A 24369-nucleotide genomic window follows, 5' to 3' on the forward strand; every position below is an offset into this window, starting at 1 on the left:
GCAGGTACCAAATTATACTCTTTGTAGCACTGCGGGCCTCTTTTCCAGCGGTCGCAGAACGTCATGGTGAATTTTTTGACATCCCCACAGACCCTATCATTATGGTGGCTAGCGGCCTATTTATGGCGATCCTGACTTACTCATTGGAAGTAGTAGATCGGCTGAGGTGCCCTAGCATGCAAGGGTCTAGGCTCAGGTGTTGGGTCGGAAGGACTTCGTGCAGTCATTGATGGTCACCATTGAATCACAGAGGAGTGACCGTCTGCTGAGGAATGTACTTTGCTACAGTCGACCCGGGTTCTAATCCTGGGCAAGGTACTTCCCAAACGGATCATCGACACACTGAAGGAGCGGCAACAGCAGGATCTCAGCGCCGTGTCAGTTTGCAATACTGCTCGCAGTAGGGCCGCTGGGGTCTCCAGAGACGATGTATACGTCACATTTAGGTGTGTCATCGGTAGGTCAGTTACTCGCACAAACCAGCTGTGGCCAGTCCAACTACTTACACGTTCCCAACGGAGTGATAGTTACCCGAGTTGTGGTATCACACAATAGTGTCTTCCCCTTAGGCTCAACAGCAGGGCGGTTGCGGCATCGGCGCTCAGAACTCAGCGGCATTCACCATGCAGGTGAGGAGCGACTGTTGAGGTGTTGGTGTGAAGAGCCCTGCACTCAGATAGCGGCAGCTTCTTCTCAAGCACAACTTCTCACGGGCAGGAGTACGAAACGTGGTGGGGTATCGCACGGTAGGAGCTTCGCTGGCATGGCAGCGGCAGCAGCAGCGGCTATGGGAGGAGGGGGCAATGCCTCTACTAGTGGCTTGTACAACTCGGCCCTTGCAGAGTTGTAAGAAAGCGACTGTCAACGAGGTTGTGATCTTCTACGGCATTTCCTGGTCAATTCAATATTTTACCCGAATTTTTAATAATTAACCACTTCTTTTGGAAAAATACAATTTTTCTTAATGTTTTACCGGCTGATTTTAACTTAATACCCAAAATTTTAGTATTTATATCCACTCTGGTCTGACGGTCTTCCATGGCTGAATTCGGAGAGCTCAATTGTAATGTGACTTCTGTGCCAAAGACGAAGGTGTAACGATGCGGATTCTCATAATACTCGTTAATGGATGTAGTAGTAATTTCCCGGGCAGAAACTCGTGTGCCTTCAGTGTTGACTTTCCGGGATGGAACTCATGGTCGTCCATTTTCAGTTACAGTGATGCGTCGATACTATTCGCTGACGTAGTCGGCTTCACCTCGATCTCGTCAAGGGTGCCTCCCGAGCAAGTCCTGTTGCTGCTCAATGAGCTGTTCTTCATGTTTGATAATATTGCTGAGAAACACGGCTTGGAGAAGATAAAAACCATTGGGGATGCGTAAGTGGCGTGAAGGGCTCATACTAGTACTCCATCGTGTTAGGTATATGGCTGCGGCTGGGCTTCCTACTCCTCATCCCCTACATGCGCATGCTGTGGCCCGAATGGGTCTGGACATGGTTGCTGATGTCGGCGTGTATGCAGTGCATCGTGGTCGCTTCGGCTGAGCTGGGTCTAGGTTCTGTGACGATATGGGCAACCCTCTGGCGTTGAGAGTTGGCTGTCATTCGGGTTCTTGCGTGGCTGGTGTAATAGGCAGGAAGAAGTTCATCTACGACGTATGGGGCGATTGTGTGAATACGGCCTCTCGAATGGAGAGTCATGGGGAGCCTATGAAAGTGGGAGTCTCGACTGTATGGCGGTGTAGTTGCAGCACAGCTGGTCCAGGTTCATTGCTCGGAGGCGACGGCACAGCGTATTCAGGGGGACTTCGAACTGGTTGACCGAGGTGATATGTTTATAAAGGGGAAAGGCCTGATGAGGACCTTTTTCATAGAGAAGGAGATGGAGAGCACCAAAGACAGAAGCGTACGTTGCTAAGGTCTGGCAGGGATGGTAATGACTGATAGGTCCTCCCGAATAAGAAGACGCTGGAGGAGTGGAGAGACAGGCTCTGCACGGGCGCCAATGGCAGTCTATGCTTGCTGGCGACTCCAGCTGCAGTAGATCCCTGTGTAAGCTGGCGTTCGAGTACGTGCAAGCAGCAGCAATTGTTGTTTGTTGAACCTCAGCCGTCAGAGTCTCCTAGACGGGATAGTCTCCACAGCTTGTCGGGGAAGGAGGTATACCGCTCAGTACGATTGGCAGTTGCTCGGGCATCGACCATCTTATAGTCCCCTCCTAGGTGCCAGTCGATTTGGAGATAGGTCTGGGGTCGGGCAGTTGTTGCAACGCTGGTGAGGCTTGTATTAAGAGAGAAAGCTCGTCAGTTCATTGGTTAATACGGTGCATTAGGCCCTTCAGAAGATAGCGACTTGACTGGAAGCGGCGAGATGTTTTGATCCTTGGTTGTATCATCATGAAACATGTCAGCGTCCCATCTGTAATGTATATATATGGTGTAATGTGTACACTGTAAAGTCATAGTTATTCATGCCGCTCTCATGTTTCACCTTTACTTTTTTTCTCGAGTTGGGAAGGATGTTCTCATTGAAGACGCTCATGCAGCTGTTAGAGTCAGGATTCGATGATGCTGCGTTCGCCGCTTACTCCCTTGGGTGTAGGCCAGAGGTTCATCTCGAGAGCCCTGCCACCTCTGTTGTCAATGGGCAGTGGAGGACGCTGCTTCTATTACAACCAGTCCGGCAACGGAGGCTATCAGACGAACTACGGCAATGGTGGCTATCAGAAAGGCTACGGCAATGGTGGCTATCAAAAGACGTACGGCAATGGGGGCTATCAGAAGAGTTATGGCAATGGTGGCTATCAGAAGAGTTATGGTAACGCTGGCTACGGTCAGAAGCAATACGGTAATGGTGGTTACAGCTATGGAAACGGTCAGGGATTCAGAGCGGGTGGCGGCGGGAATGGCAACACCTTCTATAAGAAGAGTTGGAGTGGTAACAAGTTCGGTGGCTATACGAAGCCGGCATTGCCTATCAACCAATTCTATTACACTGACAATCAAGCTGGTGGGAAGAATATCCGTCTCAAGCTCGATTTCGGTAACGTCGTGCGTAATCCTGAGGTGAGCTCGCTGTTGGTTTGAGTGCAACGACTGCACTATCTGTCCAGGCTTCCGGCAACATCCCGATGAAACTTGTTCTCACCCAGCCAGCTGTGGGGGAGACTCCGGCCAAGGTGAACGAATTTGCTATGGGGTGGAAAGGCGCTGGGCAGATCTTGGTGAGTCGTGTGGTATGTGTGAATCTCTTTCTCATGGGGGTCTTTCAGGCTCTCAACTTTCGTAATCCAGAGGCGACGTCCAGTGTAGAGACATTGTGTGCGGCGGAGGGATCTGCGCAGGAAGCGACACATGCCAGAATTGGGCAGAATAAAGGACATCTCATGGTAACCAACAGGGATGTAGCGAGCTGGCGTGCATGTGTTAACGTAGATTGAGGTAACTTCCGCTGAGGGAGAACCGCTCCGCTGCAGAGTTCCGCCTGCGCAAGGGGTGGCAATTCAAGCACTGTTAAAGTAGGCGTAGTCTTGCAGACAATCTCTAACGATTGGCTGTAGATTTTCCTTGCCCAAGATGGTGCCGCGGACGACTCCAATTGAGCCCAGTAATGACTTTTAGATAACTATGCAACTATAATCATTCAAGAATTTGATTTCCACGAGAGGGCTTGAGTTGCTTTTTGTATCTGGAGCAGCTAATGAGCACCCCAGGGAAAAAATGAACGTCGGTCGCGCATATAACATCCTGCCATCGAGTATGGTGAAGATGTTGTTTCCATGTTGGATCATGGAGTATTGTCCCATGTAATGGAATCATCCAATACTACCATGCCCAACAATACCACTTCATTCCGCGTTAAATAGACAACGCAGGTGATAACTCAAGGCTAAGTGATTCAGCATCCCCCGCTCACTTAATCACAGTTAATTCAATGGGAGCTCACTGAGCCTCATGACTTACTCGGTGGGACAAGTCTGCTTGAGTTAGTAAGCTGTCACTGACTGTCTCGAATCGAGACTCGATTCCAGTAGGCCGCGCCGCACTTCGAATGCGGAGCAAGAGTGATCGCTTTCCTCGTGAAGTAGGTCATCGGTTAAAAACTGCCATCGAAGCGTGATTATCAGACTGAGCGGCTACCACAGTATGAAACTGTGCGGAGCAAGACTACTCATCACGGTATGAAACAGGAGCTAACTAGTCCTGCTGCAGGGCTCCTGCAGAACTATTCCCCGCTGGGGAATCCCCAGCTTCTGGACTTGATCGAAAATGACAGGTTTTAAACTGTCTAGAACTTTCGATATGAGCCTTCGAACCTTCGCTCGTATATGACAATCAAGCATTTAGTGAGTGTTTGCCCGAGTGGTTAAGGGGGTGGACTTAAGATCCACTGGACATGGTCCGCGTGGGTTCGAACCCCACAGCTCTCATAACTTACTACGATTGTTTCATAATGAGACTCGTATTGATCGATTTATTTGCGAGAACACAGGGACTGGTGCTACTCAGACATTCAGGGCTGAACTGAACACCTCCATCATACGCGTATCACCCTTCTTTGATGGAAACATGGAGGTCCGTACAGTTCGTCGCTTCAACGCAAATCACTCTCACTCGAATCAAATCTTCAAACGCGGCAGAAATACATTTACATACAACCGCATACTAACCTAGAGCCGAATCTAGATACTAGCGAGCACTATGCCGATATCCATCACATCAATCGAGAACTGACCATGCTCAAGACGGAAGAGGATGACCTCGAGATAACTCAGTTAGAATAGGCGATTTGATCCTGGTAATGCAATTTACAAGCATTCTCCTACTACTTCATTGAACGCCCTTCGTAAGATGCACTTTCTTCACCTTATTCGAATCATCACCCTCCGCTAACTTACAACACAGCACCCAAGAATAGATAGTGAAAAATTCTCAAATCTTCTTCCATCAGTCGACTGAACTACTCACACAAGCTCGATGAGAAATAACAGGAAGCTTAGTATGCTCCCGTGAGTCCTAGCCTAGGAGCAGCTACGACCGAAACAACAGTCATCTTCACATGCCGGCTGCAGCAACATTCTTATTGGCGAAGTCCCAGTTGACAATCTCCCAGAAATGTTCCACATACCTGAAGGATGCACCATCACCAAGCGCTGACCAACATTCACCTTCCTTACTTAGGCCTAGCGTTCCTGTAGTCAATGTAGTAGGCATGCTCCCATACATCACAGTTGATAATGGGGATCTGACCATCTCTCAGAGGACAACCAGCATCGTGACCTTGAACCTAACCAAAGACAACTCCACGAAAAAAGTGGAACAACGAGCGAACAAACGAGACGCGACAATTCCACAAGTAAGATTAACTTACAACTTTCAGCTTGCCGTTATCAGCCACAAGCCAGGCCCAACCACTGCCGAAATGACCGACAGCGGCGGCTGTGAACTGCTTCTTGAACTCCTCGAAGCTCCCGAAATCTCTGTTGATGAGATCAGCAACCTTGCCAGTAGGAGCGTTACCACCATTGGGAGATAGACTGTTCCAAAAGAAAGTATGGTTCCATGCCTGACAACAGTAACAAATGACAAGCACATAACCTAACCGATTCCTCACCTGAGCCGCCTGGTTGAAGACTCCTCCACTCTTGGTCTTGATGATTTCCTCCATACTCATCTTCGCAACATCACCATCTTCAGCGCAGATCTTGTTGAGATTGGCAACATACGTAGCATGATGCTTTCCTAAATCAGAGACATTCACAACCAAGCCGTTGAAGCGACAATACCTACCATAATGATACTGAATAGTCTCGGCAGACATGTGAGGCTCCAGAGCATTTTCTGCCCATGGGAGAGGAGGAAGAACATGAGGACCGCCAGACATAGTTTCCAACAAATTACTCAACAAGGACAACTAAGCAAGTGACTATTGGTATTGAATAAAGCTGACGACCTCTATGATATGCATAGCGGAGAACTACGCAAAAGACATAAGAAGCTGTGCAATACACAATCAAGTGTCCTGCGCCGGTCACGACGGCGAGGTATCCTGCTAGCCAAGATGCACTTAGACTTGCAGAAAGATACGATTCCAATCAGTGAGTTGATAGTGTTAGCGATGACTAGAAAGTTGGCCAGTCAGGGTTGCGGCCAGCGAGTCATATAATCAGACTAGGACAATTTGGAACAACACCGCTGTCAGGTGACTTGGCCTTCAAACTCCAAGTAACATTCCGAAGAATCTACTCCCGCTTTACTCTGATGCTTTCTCAGGAATGGTCAGTCATACGAAACAGTTGAATCGATTATATATATGCGAACCCTCGGTTTAGGAGAACAAACGCGACGCATAGACCAACAACTTTCTATTCTAGCGCTTATATCCGATGATCGAAAACGATCTTTCACATACCTAAAGTCGAGGTCCCCAACCAGTAATATCCTCACTGTCAAGCCTGTGTTCCTACTATCATGCACTGAGACTTCGAATAGAGCTTCTACGGAATCACCGAAGACAAATGAATCGACTTGAAAACAATCAACGTCACTCACAAACTCTCTATTCAATCACTCTCGCACCAATGATCGGTCAACGGAAAGCACTCAATCATCGATCGCACCCTTTCACAATTAAGCCACAACACAAGCACCAAGCGAGCATCACACGCAAAGGAAGCCTTACTGACTCACTGGAAGAACAGCCAACTAGCAACAGCATAATATCTCGATCCTCAAACAGTAAAAGGTGGCCTAGTATATAATACGGTGCCACATATCGAATGCAAAGGCCCACTCTAGAGACCAGCATCAGCGACCTTCTCATTGACGAAGTCCCAGTTGACGAGGAACCAGTAGCTCTTTACATACCTGAAAAGCGAAGATACAACCGCTAGGAACCCAATGGGCAGGAGTCCTCTTACTCTGCTCTATTATTCCTGTAGTCAATGTAATAGGAATGCTCCCAAACATCTATGTTCATCAGAGGGGTCTTACTCTCATGTATCGGGTTACCAGCATCGTGACCCTGAACCTGAACACAGCGAGAACAGTCGTTAAGCTAGTTGATGCCGAGTACGAACAATCGAGTAGAATGGCTTAACTACCCGCCTATTACTATGGCTAACTTGCTGTCATTAGGGACGCCGAAGAAATTGAGTAACCCTCTTACAATCTTCAGCTTGCCGTCATCGGCAATGAGCCACACCCATCCGCTGCCGAAGTGTGAAATAGCAGCAGCACTGAACTCTTCCTTGAACTTCTCAAAACTTCCGAAGTCTCGAGTGATGAGCTCGGCAACACGGCCAGTCGGTTCTCCACCTCCGTTGGGTGACAAGTTGTTGAAGAAGAATGTGTGATTGTATACCTCAACAGAACGACATAAAAGCAGCAACAACGGCATACCCAGATGAGCCTACCTGAGCTGCCTGATTGAAAGTCTGGCCAGTCTCAGTCTGGATGATCTGTTCCAAGGTCTTCTTAGCAATGGCAGGGTTCTCAGCGGCAATACTATTCAAAGTGTCGACATATGTTTGATGATGCTTATCTGAAATCACAACACTACGTCAAACTTAACGATGCAGTCAACTCACCATGATGATAGGTAAGGGTCTCAGCAGACATATGAGGTTCTAAGGCATTCTTAACATAAGGCAAAGGTGGGCACTGGAAAGGTCCAGTGATTGAGGAGAAGCAACGGGCCAAACCCATGCGGAGGACTGGCGCGGTAGCCAAACTCGCGAAGCGATTGCCAGCAACAGATAACATGATAACTTAATCGAAAAAGTAACTACTGAAGGGTGATGCGAGTAAATCTGTCTTGATAATGATAAAAAATGTCCCCACAGCCGCTAGCTCGACTCGACGACTCGGAAGAGTCAAGCATAGTGCTTGAAGCACTGTCATGGAACACGTGCGATGGGCGAGTCGATATACGCCACGATAAAACCGTCCCGAGGATAAGACCTCGCACGGGGAACGATTGGCGCTCAACACCGAGTAGCATGAGACTGATATAGGCCACTGGCTCGAGTTCAGAGGAAGCGCATGCAGTGCATGCAATGCACTACAGCACTTCCGTGATCATCACAAACTTACACTTTAGCACTCTTCGTGTCACGTGGACAGTGGACCTTGCGCTAAAGGGAATGATACTCTCACAAAGATACCTTCGTGTCATAGACAGTTGCTGGCCGAGGGCGGTCGCTGATGTAACTAGCATCGCGCGCGCCCACATAGCTCAAGATCATCATTGAAGATTATAGCATCATCAGTACCACGTTCTCAGCATCACTCCTACATCCACTCTGCGGGTATAATGAAGCAATATGGTGTGGTCTCATTGAGTCTGATAGGCCGACATAGTGTGTGTTGGTACGGACAGTGATGGATAAACAGCTTTTCCCAGTAAAATAAGCGATATGGTGTGTACTCATTGCCATACACTCCTGTTGGCACGAGTTCCGTTATAAATGAGGAGGAGACTATTAATTCACGTCAGTGCTCGGGAACAGGGCCGCCATACCCCTCGAAGGTTTGCTGCGATTGGGGCCGATATGCCACTCCAGAACTCTAACGTTATTCTGAAGGCGAAAGGTCCTGTGAAGCAGAATGACCATCTTGCCTTGTCATGATAGTTGCAACATAGGTGCCGATATCGCAGTGGCATATCTGCCCCTCACTAGCAGCGAAGGCATATCTCGGAGTGGCATAGGTGCCCCGTCCGATGGAATTGATTCCACTGAAAGCGAAATCGGCCTCTGATATCGTAGTGGTGGATGACTACAGCATTTTGAGGTTAAGTTAATTCTTTACCTTTTCAAATATATCAGAACACTGGTGTTGAGTTGAGCTTTGGTCAATCGTACATCGGAACAACTCGCAGAATAGCTCCCCATCGCAATTCACTCACGTTTGCCATGTACACAGCAGATGACCAGAGCGGGTCTCAGACACCGGCAGATAGCCGCACTGCAGCTGCCCGCACATTAGCGTCCCTCATAGTGAGAACCTATCGAGGAATGTCATCAGAAGTGGACGACGAGACTCTCAGAGTATGTGCTTTATCTTGCTGCTGTAGTGAACAATGCTGCCTTCTTAGTCAATACTATCCAGGCATCCAGACCTACTCATGCGGAGGGGCTCAACTAGAGGCTCGGTTTCCACGAGTAGGGGCCCGATGTTTGTCAACTGTCATCGAATGGTTCTCAGGGTGCTCCGACACCGATTCAGCCTCCCAAGTAGGCCCCGTTGGCAGTAGGTCGTTGGAGGCTACGCGAAGCAAGTAAAATACGACTATCTCGGAGATTACTGTATGATTGTTCTCTGTTCAGGCCTTCACGTGCAAGCAGCGGCCTACTAGCTCCACCGACGCACGCCATCAGAAGACGCAGTAGCACCCCCAATGTGATGCTCACGTGGTATGTTGTCAGCAACTCTCTCCTCAGACGAACCACATTATGTACGCCAGCGGAGGCTCCAGTATGACACAATCAGCCGCTGACAATGTCTCCCTGACCGGAGCAGCAGGGAAGGCTGAATCTAGATCCATTGGAGTGTGGGAAAGGAAGAGTAGCGCTGTCACGCTTATCAGCGAGTGATATCACTGTGACACAGTTTCTGAGTGCAGCTGTGAGTTCTCGTAGGTCTTCCACAACCGTTCCTGATGGCAGCACGAGAGACTCTGTTGCCCGCTGTACTCGTACCGTACCGTTGTTGGGCTCGTCGAGACTTGACAGGATCACGATCAGCCCAGCGGTCATTGTTACTGAGTAGGTCACAAAATAGTAAGCAACTCGAAGATCTACTTTGGTCAAGCTCGACCCAAGTTAACGCGGATACTGCCAGTGAGTGCACTCGCACCGCTAGAAGAGGAAGCACTCTCAGTATCGTCAGCGATGGGGATGGTGAGCACAATTCGAGGCACTCCGTATGCTTATGAACACGGGCTTTTAGAGTCTGCGGGACCTCCGTCTACTGTGGATCAATCGGCGACTTTTCTAGCAGCTGATAGACGAGGCAGTTTGTTCAGTGTGGATCCCGCTGAGATTCTTGGCATGGTGAACCGATCTTGTGCGAAGCTGTGAACGGATGTTCCTCACTAGGTTCGCACGCCCTGCTTCGCCACATCTCCTTCGGACGCTGAGTTATTCAAAAACAGAACTCCGACAATCCCTAGGCACTTACTGACGCCCTACTCTGAAAAGAGTCGAGATAGGCAGCTGGTGAGCTCTGGACATTACAGTCTCTCATAGTCGGTTTTGCAGCAGCCAACTCCGAGATCTCCAGGGCCATCTTCGTCGAGTGTTGATGCTGTCGGCTGGAACATGTGGAGCCTCACCAAGTAGGCGGGTCGGCCTTCGCATTCAATCAGTTATTGTCCGCAGACCAGAAGCGACAGTGATGCTCCAAACACTCCTAGAGGCGGCTTCGGTGGAAGCTGAATCTAATTCTCGCGATGTGACGAATGTAAGCCGGGCTAACAGACGCAGCCTTGTTCTGTTGCATCATCAGGCACTGATAGGCCAGCTGGTGAGGGCTCATCCAGAGCTAGTCATACCGCTCAATGTTACCGATACAACGCAGTGAGTTTCCGGCAATGCCGTTTCGGCAACCCGTGATCGAATTCGTTTTCATACTGAAGATAGAGTTGCACTTACCTGGTGCTTGTTTCGGCACCTCTTAATCTCAATATCGTAGTACACAGTACCCTGATAGAACGTTACGCAAGGATTAGTTATTTGGATATTATTTGTAATTGCTTCAATTCCAAGACGAGGCTACTGCATCATACTCATTTCATTTGTACCTTATTCTAATGGTTTGCAGTGACAGCCGAACGAATGCATTCTCTGCAGTCTACAATTACAACGTAGTCGGAAATTATTGGATCTCGAGCAGTCTTCGATCTCATGCTGTGAAAAAGTCTATCGGTGATTTCACTGAATCAATGCGAATCTCTACAGAGTTTTTTCGTGTTGTGTTGTGGGAGTTCGAGGTCGCATGATGTGGTTGTGTCCACTGCCACTCCAGCTTGATAATAATGCATGATGTTAACCGATCAGTAAGCGACGAGCTTGTTCGAGGAATGTTCATACCGGATTCCAGTTGCTGGGAGGTATACAGCTGCAATGCCTGATCTTAACTTAATGCTTCTCTCTTTGAATCAACATACACAGTCAACACAGGCGAGGCCTTATCGTTGATGTCAACAACGATGAGATACCTCACATCGCGGTTGCTACTCGTATGCGTGAAGGCATTAGCACGAGCATCACAATCAAGGGTCACGGATGATACAAAAGTATCGATAGCCTTCACTGGGTGTGTCTCCAAGCGTGATACTGAGCACATTACCCATTCTCTCTCGATCTCGCCAACTCGAGGAAACAACATATTCAAGTTCTTTAGTTCTCATTATTTTCACCCATTCGTGAAGTACTAGTGTATGATACCACCATGAGTTTCTATGTCGTTCTATCATTGCCTGCGTTGTTTGTATAACAGCGCTCACTCGATGAAGACAACATACCACAGTACTGAGCATCGAAACTGGTGGTTAAAAATCTATGGTACAGAACGGTCTATAATTGTCCGTATTTCAGAAACGAAAGTCATCTGATCAGCTCCTCCTTCGTCTGCGTAGACGTCGTACCATCGACGTGCTCCGTGGTTGTCGTTGTCCTAAGCATCTAAAACGAACAAGTCCGACGACATCTTCATCATTCGACGGGATGACGTGTTACCTTCTTGCCATTCTTAGTCACAACTTCCTGCTTGGTAGAAGTGTGCGCAACGGCAGGGCCCTCGTTCTTCGAGGAGGTTGCTGAAATAAATACTCATCACGACACAGGCATACTATTAAAATGCTGCCGAAATTAGCCCATCGGAGTACAACGATCTTATGCTTAGTAAGTGTATCGAAATGGAATGAAAAATACAGCGAGGCACTTCACATGAAGGTGAACAAATCTGATTGTCTCGACGACCAACTTTCAAAGCTCGAGGACTACGATGCTTCCATCAAGCAGAGAATCTCTCAGAGATTGGACATCTCTGCCAGAGATTGGAGTGAAGTAACCAGTCAGGTTCCGAATAGTACCCCAGAAGAAGGCGGAGGGGACTAGTAAGGCGGCAGCAGCGGCAAAAAGGCGGCGTAGGAGCTGTGGTGCTCGCCTCATCGCACCTGACGTACCAAGCTGTAAACTGCGGAACCGTAGAGGCAGCGGAGACCATCAACGTCGCCACCACCCAGAGGCCGTACGTGAGTGCAGCATTTTCCTCAACATCTTCGCACCAAACATGTCAAAACCAAACCGTGCAACTTCAAAGCCTTGTCGTAGTGTATCTGAGGTGCATTGTCGTAGTGATCGCCCTTGTCGAAGACCATCATGAGCAGCTTCTAGTCATGACCACCAACGAGCCGCAACAACAGCCGTGACCATCGTGGTGCAGACCCTTCATACGCCGCCGCACTGCTGTTGACGCGTCTTCTACTCACAGTATGAACTCTCGAAGTTAGCGTACGGGTATCACAAGAGAAAGGTGGTAAAAGAGGTGAACGAACAATGAACAAAAATCGTGGAAGTACAGAAGATGTGATAGATAAATTCGACTCAGTCCCTCGGCAAGAAGGTCCTTCCTACTCTTGTTGGGCCGTGGTGGTTGTTTGAACAGGTTTCCAAAATCTCCACCCATGGTCCCGAAGAGCGAACCGAAGCCACCCAAATCGTGTGGATCTCCAAAGGGATGTTGACTGCCAGGACGGCTACTATCCCAACTCGCTGATTCCGCCGACCTTGTGGAAGTTCTACACACAAGAATGTCACTAACTGTATGCATAATAACTGTAATATGACCGGGAGGAGGTGGGACCTGTGGCACTCGTAAAACCATCTCGCATGGCGTTCTTCAGAAGATCATCCAAATCCATACCCATCGCGTGCTGAGTGAGGAACAAGAGATGCTGCAACAGCAGGGCAGCACAGTCAGTGTACAAGCTCACCTTGAAGAGCTCTTGGGCTTCTTCCATTGATATATGTCTGTAATGGACATTGCCTGAATACGTTCTCCGATGGCGGAGTCATATAAGATGCCTACCTTCAGTGAAGCCACCCTGAGGGAAGCCACTGCCTGGGAAGGGTCCTGAGGCCCCATAGCTAGGACCAGACGGACCTCTACTAGTGCTACTGCCAGCGGCACCGTAAGATGACGAGCCACTGCCAAATGCGTCGTACCTTGACTCAAGTGAAATCCTGGGAATCAATGATGGAGGCTTTCTATTGGTCATCAACAAAGTTGCCATATTCAGAGAAGTGTCCTCATGTGAAAATAGTCGATCCCTCGAAAAACAGGGATCAGCATCAATGAGACTAATTCAACCACCTTGAGCAGTTCACTGGTTCCACCCTAACATTTATTATTGTGAAGAATTCATTCCATTTTCGGCATCTGTCATCGCTCGGTGCCTGTGAGTCTGTACGCATGTCCCCTGCCTACTGTCTGCGTTTGTCTTCATCACCAAGCGTCTGATAGGCCTCTCCAATATCTTTGAACTTCTCCTCCGCTGCATTGCGGTTGTCGGGGTTCCGATCAGGATGCCACTTCATCGCTAGCTTACGGTAAGCCTGATAACGTCATTTCCCAGGGAGAACTACGCAAGCCTGGGCCACCAGGGAATCATCCAGGAAAAAATTCCCATGTAAATTCATCATAATAGGAACATCATTTATTATCATTGTTATCGAACCCTGCGAGACGTTATTTCTCAAGGCTGCATGGGTCCCTGTAGCCGACATAAGCTGATACCGCCTCAGACTACTTCCCAGTAGAGAACCTCACCCCATAGGGAAAGTATTGGATGACTACCCATAAGGCTCACCTTCTTGATATCGTCCTGAGATGCACTGCGAGATACACCCAAGACGTCGTAGTAGTCCTTGGGTCCAGACTGGGTGGCAAACGCCCGTCCGAGCAGTGGGGAGACCCGTCTCGATAGTAGGGACGGTCCGGAAACCCGTGTTATGAGTCGGGCATGGGACACTACTGCTGGAGTCCTCCGAACTGTGCAAGACAGGATTGAATTGAGCATGTATGATGTGGCAGATATCAGTAAGGAAGGGCCCGAGAAGGCGCCCTCTTCATGAAACAAGAAACTGAAGTACGCCGTTATCAGGCCTTATCACTGTGAGCACCCCAGATGCCCGACAGGAGTAGATCAGGACAGATCGTGATGATGAGGAATACCATCTTTCACATAACTCTCAAGACTCTTGTGGTTAACCCAAGCACCTCCAACACGGAACGTTATTCTGTCATCACTAAAATTATCACAAAATTATAAAGTGGCCCATTCAAGCTGTAAATCTGTTTGGAATGGCTTCATCGCGGAATCGATTGGGCCCAGCACTCCCTCCAGCAGCATGTCAGCGGATGTCCCCAAGCTCGAGATCACGGGGGCTGCCTTCTCCTGCCTCAGGGTCGACCATATCGCTGATATTAGCACGGCAAATGGGACCTGTCCATAAGCAGCTGATATGATCCGAACAGTAGTATGAAGTCGACTTACACAGTTGGGAAACTGCCAGCCACTGTGTAATACACCGCTCATGGAAGACGTGCCGTGTATTGCACGGTAAGATCATAACGGAATCATCGTCACTGAAGTCTGATAGGCATATTGGGCAGCTCTCGGGCACATCAACGGCTTCACTCGGTGATCGTGAGCCTACACAGACGATGGAAGAGCTAGGGTAAGGATGGTGGTTTGCCTGATTCCTCTAAAAGTCTGTGGTACTCCGTTTTGGGAATTCGGCGGACCATGTCGTCACGTGTGGCGATCTGAGGAGAGGGTTCTCAAACGGCCTCGACGGTGTGGTTGTCGCGCTAACCTGGTTGGCATCAGGTGGAAACATGATGGGAAGGAAACAGAGCAGGCAGGGCAAGCAGCACATCACCTGAGAAAGTAATATGAATGTTCGCTAATCAGAGAGCTCACCAGAAACAATATAGCAACAGGTAGAGCCACCACTAGGAACTGTATAAGGCACATGACCATGGCGAAGTTCCACACACCCCTGTCGCAGATATTGCTGACCCATAGGAGGTAACTGCAGAGAGGGGAAGACTGTATGAGAATAACGATGATGGCGAGGCGTATGCAGATGATTTATTCATCCTTTCCCGATGTCTCCAGCTACGTTTCAGTACTCTTCGATTGTACGGAGTCCGCACGACGAGTCGTGACTAGCTGCACCACACATCCAGAGATGAGGACTCACCATCCGAGAATCCAGATGTAGTATCCCGTCCGATTGCAGGTGACAATCCATGAAGTAACTCGAGGTAAGGCAAGCTCATGGCCACCTTGACGAGTCAGCCAGAAGCGAACTGAGAGATCTGGAGTAGCTCGTGGAACCCAGCAAGATGGCAACTCACCAGCGACCAAGATGGCCTTCAAAACATGTCGGCCCACGAATAGGGTGATCCACAGCGGCAATGGTGTGTCACAGGAGTCGTTAAAGCCTAAAGGTCGAATCGAACCAAAGACCTCCTGGGCGACGGCAGATGCCGTTACGGTTCCGCCAGTCGCACTCAATTATAGTCAGCATCCCTACCAGCGCTTGTCGAAGCATCCTTCAGAACCATCAGTGCAGCGAGCACAACACCCAGTACTGCCATGCCATGGACTATGACCACTCCCAAGGGCAGGTCGGGCAACGTAACCATACTGTTGGCTAACTCACTCGCGGTAGCTCGTACCTAGTCCTCGAGGCTCACAACAGAAACATGAGAAAAGACGCGCGCATACTCGATAAGGATTCGTCTCGTCGTACAGCACATCGTCGAAAGCTTCTACTGAGGCATCATCTGTGGTGACCGAAGCTTCGCGAGCAGGGGAGTCCTCGCCTTGTACGGAACCATCGGCTGGCAATCCGGCGTACCGAGCCGCTCTAGAGGAGCGCGACGGTCGAGTCTCGTCGTTCGGCCGAAGCCTCGATATTACACGACCAAAGTTGACACGCATGGAATGAATCAAGCAACTACTATGAAGAAATAGGCGCACACTCCAACGCAAAATCAGGACCATGGAGATCTCAGCAAGGACAACTCTGTGAGTTGCCGTTGAAACATGCTATGGATTGTGCGAATCACATCATCTTGTTCTCACAAACTGGCCATTCCCGTCTCCTCGCTAGATCACCGAGATGGTCCGAAACTGAATAATAGTCGACACCCGTTGGCCATCATCGTGATCCCTGTCTGATACATTCGTTAGGCCCAATCAGCTGGATGGAGACTCCGAGAAAAGGTGGTATCGGCACACGGTAGATGTCACTGACACAGCGTCACATCGCTATCCCTACCTTAGACGTATCCGCTACTGCAGTAAGGACTGCTGCCGCTGTCATCACCCTACCGACCTGCCCAGCCGGTGTTCGCTTGCTATGCATCATTGATACTACCTCAACTCGTCTCCACCGAGAGGTCCTGTCAAAGAACAGACATCCCGTGGGTGAGTCAAACCCTTCCTCCCATTGGTTGCCCAAAATCGATGCTTCCTCGGAGGGTAAATAACAAAACTTCGACTCCGCAACAAAAATGCGAAAATGGCATCCTCCACCGTAACAGACATCCACTGCCATTCTCGTCCACTCGACCCACGTGCCCTGGTATTCGAGTACTACCTTAGGTAGTACTCCCCTTAGGAGTACAGGGGCTGCCTGTTGCCGACTCCGACGAACAGGTTGATCAACAGGCACCTCGTTGATGCACAACGTATCGACCCTAGATAGTAGTAGTAGTTGGCAACCCATAGAGGAATCCACAGATGCTGGTAAAGATACCGAGTAACTCCCAGGGGATGTACTCTCGCCTCCATCTCATCGAACACAACGAGCTACCGAGATTGCCGTAGCTCTTTAGAATCCGTCGTCACTCACGGCCAAGTTCGTCGGAATTGATAAAAATTCATGGAGAAAAAGCTTTTCCCAAATCCCACCCTGCACAGTACTACCGTCCATTCCTCGTGGTTCGTTCTTCCCATCCCACAACGCACCTTCCGTTATAATTCATGTAAGTTTGGCTGACAGGAGCTCCTCATTCACTAATAACTGCCAATACTCGGCAATGCTGAACCAACTTCAAACGCAACAGATCTGATTGATGTTAGCCATCTCTGTTGACGAATTGCAATAGCAGTCACCGTGTCACACGGCACAAGGCCACATGCGAGCTCCAGCAAACCTCGCGAGTCACCAACTGCTCGCACCGCTTGGCGGTTTTTGTCCCATTCCCACCACTTGCGCTCATCAGCCTAGGTTTGATACTCGTCCAATTAGCCCTCGGGGAAGGCCTCAGATCATCAATAGCAATCGTTACTCTCACTGGCGCTCCGACTTCGCGTAAATACCGGCAAACACTCAGCTGATAATACGAAGTGTCGTATAAGGGCAACCATATAACTCTAACTCGAACTTACGCCATCAACAAACAGAGCTGTAACCGATGGGAAAGCCCAGTCCCCGTAGAGCTCAGCTCCTGTGATCCCAGCAGGCCCTTCGGTGACCACATGAGTTTGAGCAGCAATCCCAGGTTTCTCAAAACAACCATTGAATTCTCAACCAGACTCATCGATGAGCCCCATCCCTTGTTGGGTACACAACGCAGTAGGACGCGAACAGAAACATGCTCATCCTTAGTATGCAACAAAGAGCAGCATACCTATCAAATAGAGAAGTCCTCATTGGGCATGTTGGTCTCCTTCTCAGTGGTACCCGTATAGAAGCTGATAGGCTTGTAAAAGGTAGACCTACACCACACATCTACAGCTCTTACGATACAAGTCTGGTCCTCAAGTACCGTAACTTCCACATATTATTATAAGGCGTAACCTTCTCTGTACTTAGTCGTAGAATGCCTGACAACAACAAGCTTACATCCCTCCAAGTAAGCGGCTTCAGACCCGTGTTATGGCGGCCTATCTCCTCAATGGCATTCCATGATGCCGGATGAGCTCCAAAGTTCATAGTAAACCACCTAAGTACACGAACCAACAACAACAACAGCTCCACCACACATTCGTGCTACCTCCCATAGAAGAACTTTCGCCGATACCCCTGCTTCAATAGGAAGTAACTGAAGCAGTCTAGTATTCCAAAACAGCCAATATCGCAACCCTACGGTAGATTTCTCCAGCCGAGGTCCTCAAAGCTGAATACAACACCCCGGTTGTTGGTCACTGCTCGAGCCATCTCCTTCACCAAGCACCTCAGTTCATGGTTGGTCACTTCGTTGTGGACGAGGAAATATGTACGATAGAATGGCATTCCAGGGAGACCACTAAACCCACTCCCTTCCCCGCGAACGTAATAGAGCCACCCTTGAATTCACTCAATGCTAAACTGCTGCCTCACAGAAACCCGTAATGCATCACAAAAAGAACTTCAGCCATTTCCTAGTAAAAGTCTGAACCCAGGCTGGGATGTTTCGTGCGGTAATCAGCGCCGACGGGGTCGGTACTGTCGATGAATACTCCATCATATTATCAACCTAAATGGACGGCGTAGGGTTGATTATAGAGACCCCTCCACAGCGACCGGCCTCCCACACAGTGCTTTGTGCTTATTCGCCTCACTACCTCCTTTTGCAGTTTGCCACTGAAGGCTGAGCCCTCCTTCGTACGGAACAAGAAGCTCATCTCAAGATCTCTATCCCGCGCCCGATAACCGTAGTTACTGCTACCCACTAGGCATCCAATAGGTGTAGACCCGACAGATCGGTAACCCCAGATGCCCTGAACAACGAACTGACAAAACACTCCGTACAGTAGCTACTACCTTCGCATGGAAAGTCCAGTACGGTCGTTCGTATTCATGCAGCGTTCCACGCGTTAATCTTTTCATTAAGTCAACCTCCATCGTAGTGTACCTTCATTCGAGCAACGTCTACGTCCACACGAAGAGCATCAAGACGCCCTCACATATCTGGTATATGCTGGCTCAATCCACCGCTCTTATAGAAACTATTAGCCTTCGGACAAGCGACGATGACATCGATAGGGCGACTAGCAAGCATCCCTTCAATGCCAGGGGGAGGGTTGGCGTAACCTGCAAGAAGTAGAGTAGAGCTACTACGACAAGCACTACTACCTGAAGCCATCACCAGCCGACTACCATCCCCATCCTCCATGATCTCAAGGAGTCTCCACAGCAGCTCTTGATCAGCATGCATGTTGAGGTATCCGCACTGGATGCCCACCTGGACTATGCATCGCTTAGTATTCTTCGGCTCGGGAACAGGGGAATCTGATGGAGACTGAGATTGCAGCTATGACGACCTCTTCCAATAGTGGAGCCGTCCCTTCCGTTCAAGTACACTAACAGGCTCAAGGCGAGGAGCTTACCTCCGTTGAAGTCCTTGAATTTATCGAAAACTTTCTCAAAATTTTCTCGAAGTATCTGATCAACATTACAATGCCCGTCCCCTGTCTGAACAAGGGCCCAATAGTACCCTCTTAGTCTCCTTAGACTTTGGAGCATCATGATGTTGACCATGCCTTGCCTCCCCTACGTCTATCGATGCACCGGACACGGCATCTATTACACTGCTTACGAACTCTGCGATATCGGGACAACTACGTAGTACCAGACACCTAGGCCAAATACTTTCATAAGTGTCATCCCCTCAGCACCGTCCTACTACTACTACTACTACTACTACTACTACTACTACTACTACTACTACTACTACTACTACCACTACTACTACTACTACTACTACTACTACTACTACTACTACTACTACTACCACTACTACTACTACTACTACTACTACTACTACTACTACTACTGCTACTACTACTACTACTACTACTACTACCACTACTACTACTACTACCTATCTTGCCTATCCCTAAAGTAGCTGCCACCAAAATTGGCTCCTGTGAGAAGGACAGTGTCATCAGCGACAATAGCCTTCATGTGCTGTACCCCCAAAACCTCATTCTGTCGTTCCCGTAGGAAGACCCGGCCAGCGCCTTTGTACCTTCCTAACGATACTTTTCAACGCACCGTAAAAGTTCAACGATTACTACATTGGGCTGCAAAAAAACTTCAGTTCAGCAGGGTTCCGTATCATCTCCCCCGTATGATCGTGCAGTACTTCCTTCTTACACAGGGACACCGAGCTAGCCCCTGTCTTGTGGTCTTTACGTGTGCCTCGCAAGTAGTCCATGACCAGTGTCCTCTCAGGTGCGTTGCATTCCCTTCCCAATGCCCTCAGCATCTCCCTCTCCCTATCCCCTGTACCAACATACAAAGTAATCATCTTACACCGAGTCTTGGCTCCTCGTATCAGAGCCAAAACCTCTTCATAGAAGTCCTCTGGAGTGTAGTAGACGTCTATTGCACTGTCTGGGATCTCGAATGAAAATATCCTAGTTTCGTCCTTCTCCGGCATTTCATCACAACAGGCTGTAACCATTCTCAATAACTACCCCACATACATCGGAACTTCCTGACCATAGTTCACCTCACAAATCTAGGCGCGGCCGATTCAATTGATTCCTACCATACCCCATGGAATACGTTCGAAATTCAACTTAGTCACAACCCATTTTCAGCATAAAATTACTCTACTAGATATGCAACTACCACAGCATGGCAATGTACAAACTACTCTCAACATGGAACAGGATATTGCTACTAGTATTGACTCGATACTGTACGATAAACATGACGAAACTATAGACCCAATACTTCGAGTAATATAACTAGTAATAGTCTACAATATAACATGGCATATTGTTGATGTTATATCCACATACCCTATTTTACCTAATCATAATATCTGTGTCATTATATTAATAGTAAATATCAATTTATCTAATAAGACCATATAGATACTAAATATATGATATATCTATTCAGTAACTGTCACCAACACAACAACAAAAGTAAGAGTTCGAAACATCGAGCTCGACAAGCTCAAACTATTCGAAAACATCGCGACCTAATCGCAAGTGTAAGGTAGGTATGTTATAAGAAACATTTACTGGGCATCAACCTTGCTCATGTGGACAGCGAGGTCAACAAGACGGTTGGAGTAACCCCACTCGTTATCGTACCAGGAGACGAGCTTGACGAACTTGTCGTTAAGAGCGATACCGGCCTTAACATCGAAGATGGAAGAGTGCTTGTCGTTGCACATATCAGTGGAAACGACATCATCATAGGTGATACCCATGACACCCTTCATGTCACCCTCAGAGGCCTCCTTAACGGCGGAAACGATCTCGTCGTAGGTAGCGGCCTTCTCGAGACGGCAGGTAAGATCGACAACAGAAACATCAGGGGTAGGGACACGGAAGGACATACCAGTCAACTTACCGTTGAGAGAGGGGATGACCTTACCGACGGCCTTAGCGGCACCGGTAGAAGAAGGAATGACGTTGGCAGCAGCGCAACGGCCTCCCCTCCAGTCTTTACCGCCCTTAGAGGGACCATCGACGGTCAACTGAGTGGAAGTGGTAGCGTGGATGGTGGACATAAGACCCTCGACGAGACCGAACTTATCGTTGATGATCTTAGCAAGAGGGGCCAAGCAGTTAGTAGTGCAAGAGGCGTTGGAGACAACAGTGAGATCGGAAGTGTACTCCTTGTTGTTGACACCCATCACGAACATGGGGGTATCATCCTTAGGGGGAGCAGAGATGATAACCTTCTTGCAGCCACCCTGGATATGACCAGAGGCCTTCTCTTTAGTGGTGAAGACACCAGTGGACTCGCAGACGTAGTCGGCGCCGGCCTTGCCCCAGGGGATATCGCAGGGGTTCCTCTCGGCGAAGACCTGGATGGTCTGACCGTTGACGATGAGGGAGTTCTCACCAACCTCGACGGTACCGTTGAACTGACCGTGGACGGAATCGTACTTGAGGAGGTACTGCATGTAAGGGAGGTTCATGAAGGGATCGTTGACAGCAACGACCTTGACCTCAGGGTTCTCCATGGCGGCACGGAAGACCAAGCGACCGATACGACCGAAACCGTTGATACCGAGTTGAGCGACCATTGTTGATTAAGTGATTAATCCAATGAGTGGATGTGATGGTGGTGTAGACCGAGCCAGCGAAGCCCTAAGCTATAGCTTAGCAAATCGCTCATGTCTCATCACACAACGCAAGGTAAGCCACCCCATAGGGGACATCCCTTGTGTCAGAACTGTATCGGGTACGACCAGCCATATCTTGAGTTCTACAGAGCCTTCATGGTGGTATACTCGTCATCTTATATGCAAGTGTGATCGAGCGGTGAAGATCGAACTATATGGCCTCCTCCCTATCCATAAAGCGAACCCATTTAAAGTTCAAACTATCCGTACGGTATTCATTTTCAGCAATGCTGCTCCACTATCAAGTTTACGCGCGATGAACCGTGAAACCACCACCTGATCGTCGATTACTCCGGAAGGGGAGTACAAAGTGAGGGAATCTCAGCCAATTAAAATCCTAGGTGTTTAGTTTTCCATCATGTCCGGGCTCCACAGGGTTACTCAGATCGTGAACTCTCTACTGAGACACTTACCGGGTCAAGAATCGTCCAAGTATCTTTTCCACGCACTTCACTCTTCACTCTACCAAGGACGATGAACTCCATTTCCACACGGATGAAATCTCAAATCTACGTACACATACGTGCGGGGGTTTCGATTGACTCGGCGGGCGCTAGTGGCATAGTTCAAGATCGCTAGGACATCACATCCCACCGAAGCACTCGTGTCTTTCACACTGAGTTTGTCGACTAATCGTATCATGCTCCATAGTGAAACCTCCATTCTACTGTATTGTGTAAGACAGATTTCCTTATCGTCTCCTCTCTGCTCTCTCGTGGAGCTGTCGTTGAGCCCTCTCGCAATCATTGGAGTCGTCGATTGTATGTTTAGACACACACGCCTTGGATTATCTTATTGTTCGCTACTGCTACTATTATTATTACAATTACTTCCACTTCTAGTACTACTACTACCACTACTACTATCCTGTGTAGTGTCACTCTCAATATAAATGCCAAGCCAGGCCAATCCGTTTCAGCAGTGCTACAAGAAGTTGGACAGTGGACATGCATTCTATGATCTCAACGAGCTTCGTAAGTGCGCTTTATCCTCGTATGAAGTTATCAGTCGTACTATCGAGCTCCCGTGGCTCTCTGTCGAGTTCGCTCTCCTCTGCGTTATTTGTTGACCGTTTTCACGGTATGTCTTGTTTCTCAGATGACGAGAGGGCTAAGAAGCTGCCGCTGTCCATCCGTATTCTGTTGGAGTCCGCGGTTCGTAACTGCGACGAGTTCGAAGTTAAGTCGTCTGATGTTGAGAACATTTTAAACTGGTCTGAGACCTCTAAGAATCAGACTGAGATCCCCTTCAAGCCCGCACGAGTCATCCTACAAGATTTCACTGGTGTTCCCGCGGTGGTCGACTTTGCAGCTATGCGTGATGCTATGGACCGTCTTGGTGGTGACCCTGCAAAGATCAACCCTTTGGTACCGGTAGACTTGGTTATCGATCACTCTGTGATGGTGGACTACTCCCGATCTCCTGAGGCTCTCGAGAAAAACCAAGAGTTAGAATTTCAGCGCAACGGAGAACGCTTTGCTTTTCTGAAATGGGGAGCCGAGGCCTTCGACAACTCGAACATCGTGCCTCCTGGGTCCGGTATTGTTCATCAAGTAAACCTCGAGTACTTGGCTAGAGTAGTTATGAACGCCACTGAGGAGGGCGCTGTTCTCTATCCTGATTCCCTTGTTGGCACCGACTCTCATACTACTATGATTGACGGTCTTGGTGTTGCCGGATGGGGTGTTGGTGGAATAGAGGCCGAAGCGGTGATGCTTGGTCAGCCGATCTCTATGGTTCTGCCAGAGGTTGTCGGATTTAGGCTCACTGATCGACTTCCGGTCACGGCCACAGCTACTGACCTTGTTCTGACCTGTACCAATATGCTGAGGAAGCGAGGAGTGGTTGGTAAATTCGTCGAGTTCCACGGCCCTGGTTGTGCTACTCTGTCGCTTGCTGACAGAGCGACCATTGCTAACATGGCGCCTGAGTACGGTGGAACCATGGGTTTTTTCGGTGTCGATCAGAAGTCTCTGGACTATCTCCTCCAAACTGGTCGTCCTAAGCACGTGGTTGAGTTGATCGAGAAATACCTCAAAGCTAACGGCCTTTTCCAAGATTACTCTGAAGATCGCGAGTACTCGGGCGAGCTGATGCAGTTGGACCTGTCCACAGTTGTTCCTTGTGTGTCGGGCCCTAAAAGGCCTCATGACCGCGTCGCTGTTACTGATTTGCCAAAGGACTTCACTGATGGTCTCAGCACGCC

The 24369-nt window shown here is 48.9% G+C and overlaps 10 protein-coding genes and 1 non-coding gene across 11 annotated transcripts in view; 4 read left to right on the top strand and 7 right to left on the bottom strand.

The window, feature by feature from the left end:
• Window positions 1-763: 763 nt before the first annotated feature.
• Pmar_PMAR010289 (adenylate cyclase, putative) lies at window positions 764-1918 on the top strand (the record flags this gene model as incomplete). Its single annotated transcript, XM_002788701.1, has 5 exons — window positions 764-846; window positions 1214-1378; window positions 1422-1514; window positions 1557-1716; window positions 1766-1918. The coding sequence occupies 5 exons, from the start codon at window positions 764-766 to the stop codon at window positions 1916-1918; spliced, it is 654 nt and encodes a 217-aa protein (XP_002788747.1).
• Window positions 1919-2642: 724 nt separating this feature from the next.
• On the top strand, window positions 2643-3601 carry Pmar_PMAR010290 (hypothetical protein; the record flags this gene model as incomplete). The annotated part of the gene is made up of 5 exons (XM_002788702.1): window positions 2643-3065; window positions 3113-3223; window positions 3272-3388; window positions 3476-3517; window positions 3560-3601. 5 exons carry the CDS (start codon window positions 2643-2645, stop codon window positions 3599-3601), a joined length of 735 nt encoding a protein of 244 aa, XP_002788748.1.
• Window positions 3602-4347: 746 nt separating this feature from the next.
• Window positions 4348-4429, top strand: Pmar_PMAR010291. Its single transcript has one exon. It is a non-coding gene; the product is annotated as a tRNA-Leu (tRNA).
• Window positions 4430-5054: 625 nt separating this feature from the next.
• On the bottom strand, window positions 5055-5883 carry Pmar_PMAR010292 (iron-dependent superoxide dismutase, putative; the record flags this gene model as incomplete). The annotated part of the gene is made up of 5 exons (XM_002788703.1): window positions 5055-5127; window positions 5177-5286; window positions 5371-5565; window positions 5614-5741; window positions 5790-5883. 5 exons carry the CDS (start codon window positions 5881-5883, stop codon window positions 5055-5057), a joined length of 600 nt encoding a protein of 199 aa, XP_002788749.1.
• Window positions 5884-6793: 910 nt separating this feature from the next.
• On the bottom strand, window positions 6794-7763 carry Pmar_PMAR010293 (conserved hypothetical protein; the record flags this gene model as incomplete). Its single annotated transcript, XM_002788704.1, has 5 exons — window positions 6794-6866; window positions 6920-7029; window positions 7168-7362; window positions 7415-7542; window positions 7589-7763. 5 exons carry the CDS (start codon window positions 7761-7763, stop codon window positions 6794-6796), a joined length of 681 nt encoding a protein of 226 aa, XP_002788750.1.
• A 3772-nt stretch (window positions 7764-11535) lies between these two features.
• Window positions 11536-14150, bottom strand: Pmar_PMAR010294 (chaperone protein dnaj, putative). The gene is made up of 8 exons (XM_002788705.1): window positions 13876-14150; window positions 13494-13621; window positions 13095-13231; window positions 13000-13052; window positions 12854-12939; window positions 12641-12804; window positions 11741-11820; window positions 11536-11686 (listed from the first exon to the last, which is right to left on the bottom strand). Exons 1-8 carry the CDS (start codon window positions 14083-14085, stop codon window positions 11609-11611), a joined length of 936 nt encoding a protein of 311 aa, XP_002788751.1. The 5' UTR covers window positions 14086-14150; the 3' UTR covers window positions 11536-11608.
• A 145-nt stretch (window positions 14151-14295) lies between these two features.
• Window positions 14296-16038, bottom strand: Pmar_PMAR010295 (conserved hypothetical protein). Its single transcript, XM_002788706.1, has 9 exons — window positions 15805-16038; window positions 15611-15755; window positions 15432-15518; window positions 15275-15383; window positions 14992-15103; window positions 14885-14950; window positions 14765-14834; window positions 14563-14721; window positions 14296-14511 (listed from the first exon to the last, which is right to left on the bottom strand). Exons 1-9 carry the CDS (start codon window positions 16018-16020, stop codon window positions 14420-14422), a joined length of 1056 nt encoding a protein of 351 aa, XP_002788752.1. The 5' UTR covers window positions 16021-16038; the 3' UTR covers window positions 14296-14419.
• A 1682-nt stretch (window positions 16039-17720) lies between these two features.
• Pmar_PMAR010296 (conserved hypothetical protein) lies at window positions 17721-18322 on the bottom strand (the record flags this gene model as incomplete). Its single annotated transcript, XM_002788707.1, has 5 exons — window positions 17721-17805; window positions 17856-17913; window positions 17959-18032; window positions 18084-18131; window positions 18177-18322. The coding sequence occupies 5 exons, from the start codon at window positions 18320-18322 to the stop codon at window positions 17721-17723; spliced, it is 411 nt and encodes a 136-aa protein (XP_002788753.1).
• A 103-nt stretch (window positions 18323-18425) lies between these two features.
• On the bottom strand, window positions 18426-20453 carry Pmar_PMAR010297 (CDP-diacylglycerol--glycerol-3-phosphate 3-phosphatidyltransferase, putative; the record flags this gene model as incomplete). The annotated part of the gene is made up of 9 exons (XM_002788708.1): window positions 18426-18545; window positions 18634-18789; window positions 18833-18923; window positions 18976-19102; window positions 19145-19300; window positions 19399-19453; window positions 19506-19647; window positions 19893-20039; window positions 20089-20453. The coding sequence occupies 9 exons, from the start codon at window positions 20451-20453 to the stop codon at window positions 18426-18428; spliced, it is 1359 nt and encodes a 452-aa protein (XP_002788754.1).
• Window positions 20454-21044: 591 nt separating this feature from the next.
• Window positions 21045-22064, bottom strand: Pmar_PMAR010298 (glyceraldehyde 3-phosphate dehydrogenase, putative; the record flags this gene model as incomplete). Its single annotated transcript, XM_002788709.1, has 1 exon — window positions 21045-22064. The coding sequence occupies one exon, from the start codon at window positions 22062-22064 to the stop codon at window positions 21045-21047; it is 1020 nt and encodes a 339-aa protein (XP_002788755.1).
• Window positions 22065-23055: 991 nt separating this feature from the next.
• The window catches only part of Pmar_PMAR010299 (aconitase, putative), a gene marked incomplete at both ends in the record, with an annotated part of 2645 nt that continues 1331 nt past the window's right edge, over window positions 23056-24369 (top strand). Inside the window, 2 exons of the mRNA XM_002788710.1 lie at window positions 23056-23137; window positions 23262-24369. The exon at window positions 23262-24369 is cut by the window's right edge and continues 4 nt beyond it. Coding sequence (XP_002788756.1) covers window positions 23056-23137; window positions 23262-24369 — 1190 coding nt within the window. The remainder of the gene's footprint in view (window positions 23138-23261) is intronic.

Source organism: Perkinsus marinus, assembly GCF_000006405.1.
Source record: "Perkinsus marinus ATCC 50983 genomic scaffold scf_1104296927884, whole genome shotgun sequence".
Taxonomy (NCBI): Eukaryota; Perkinsozoa; order Perkinsida; family Perkinsidae; genus Perkinsus; species Perkinsus marinus.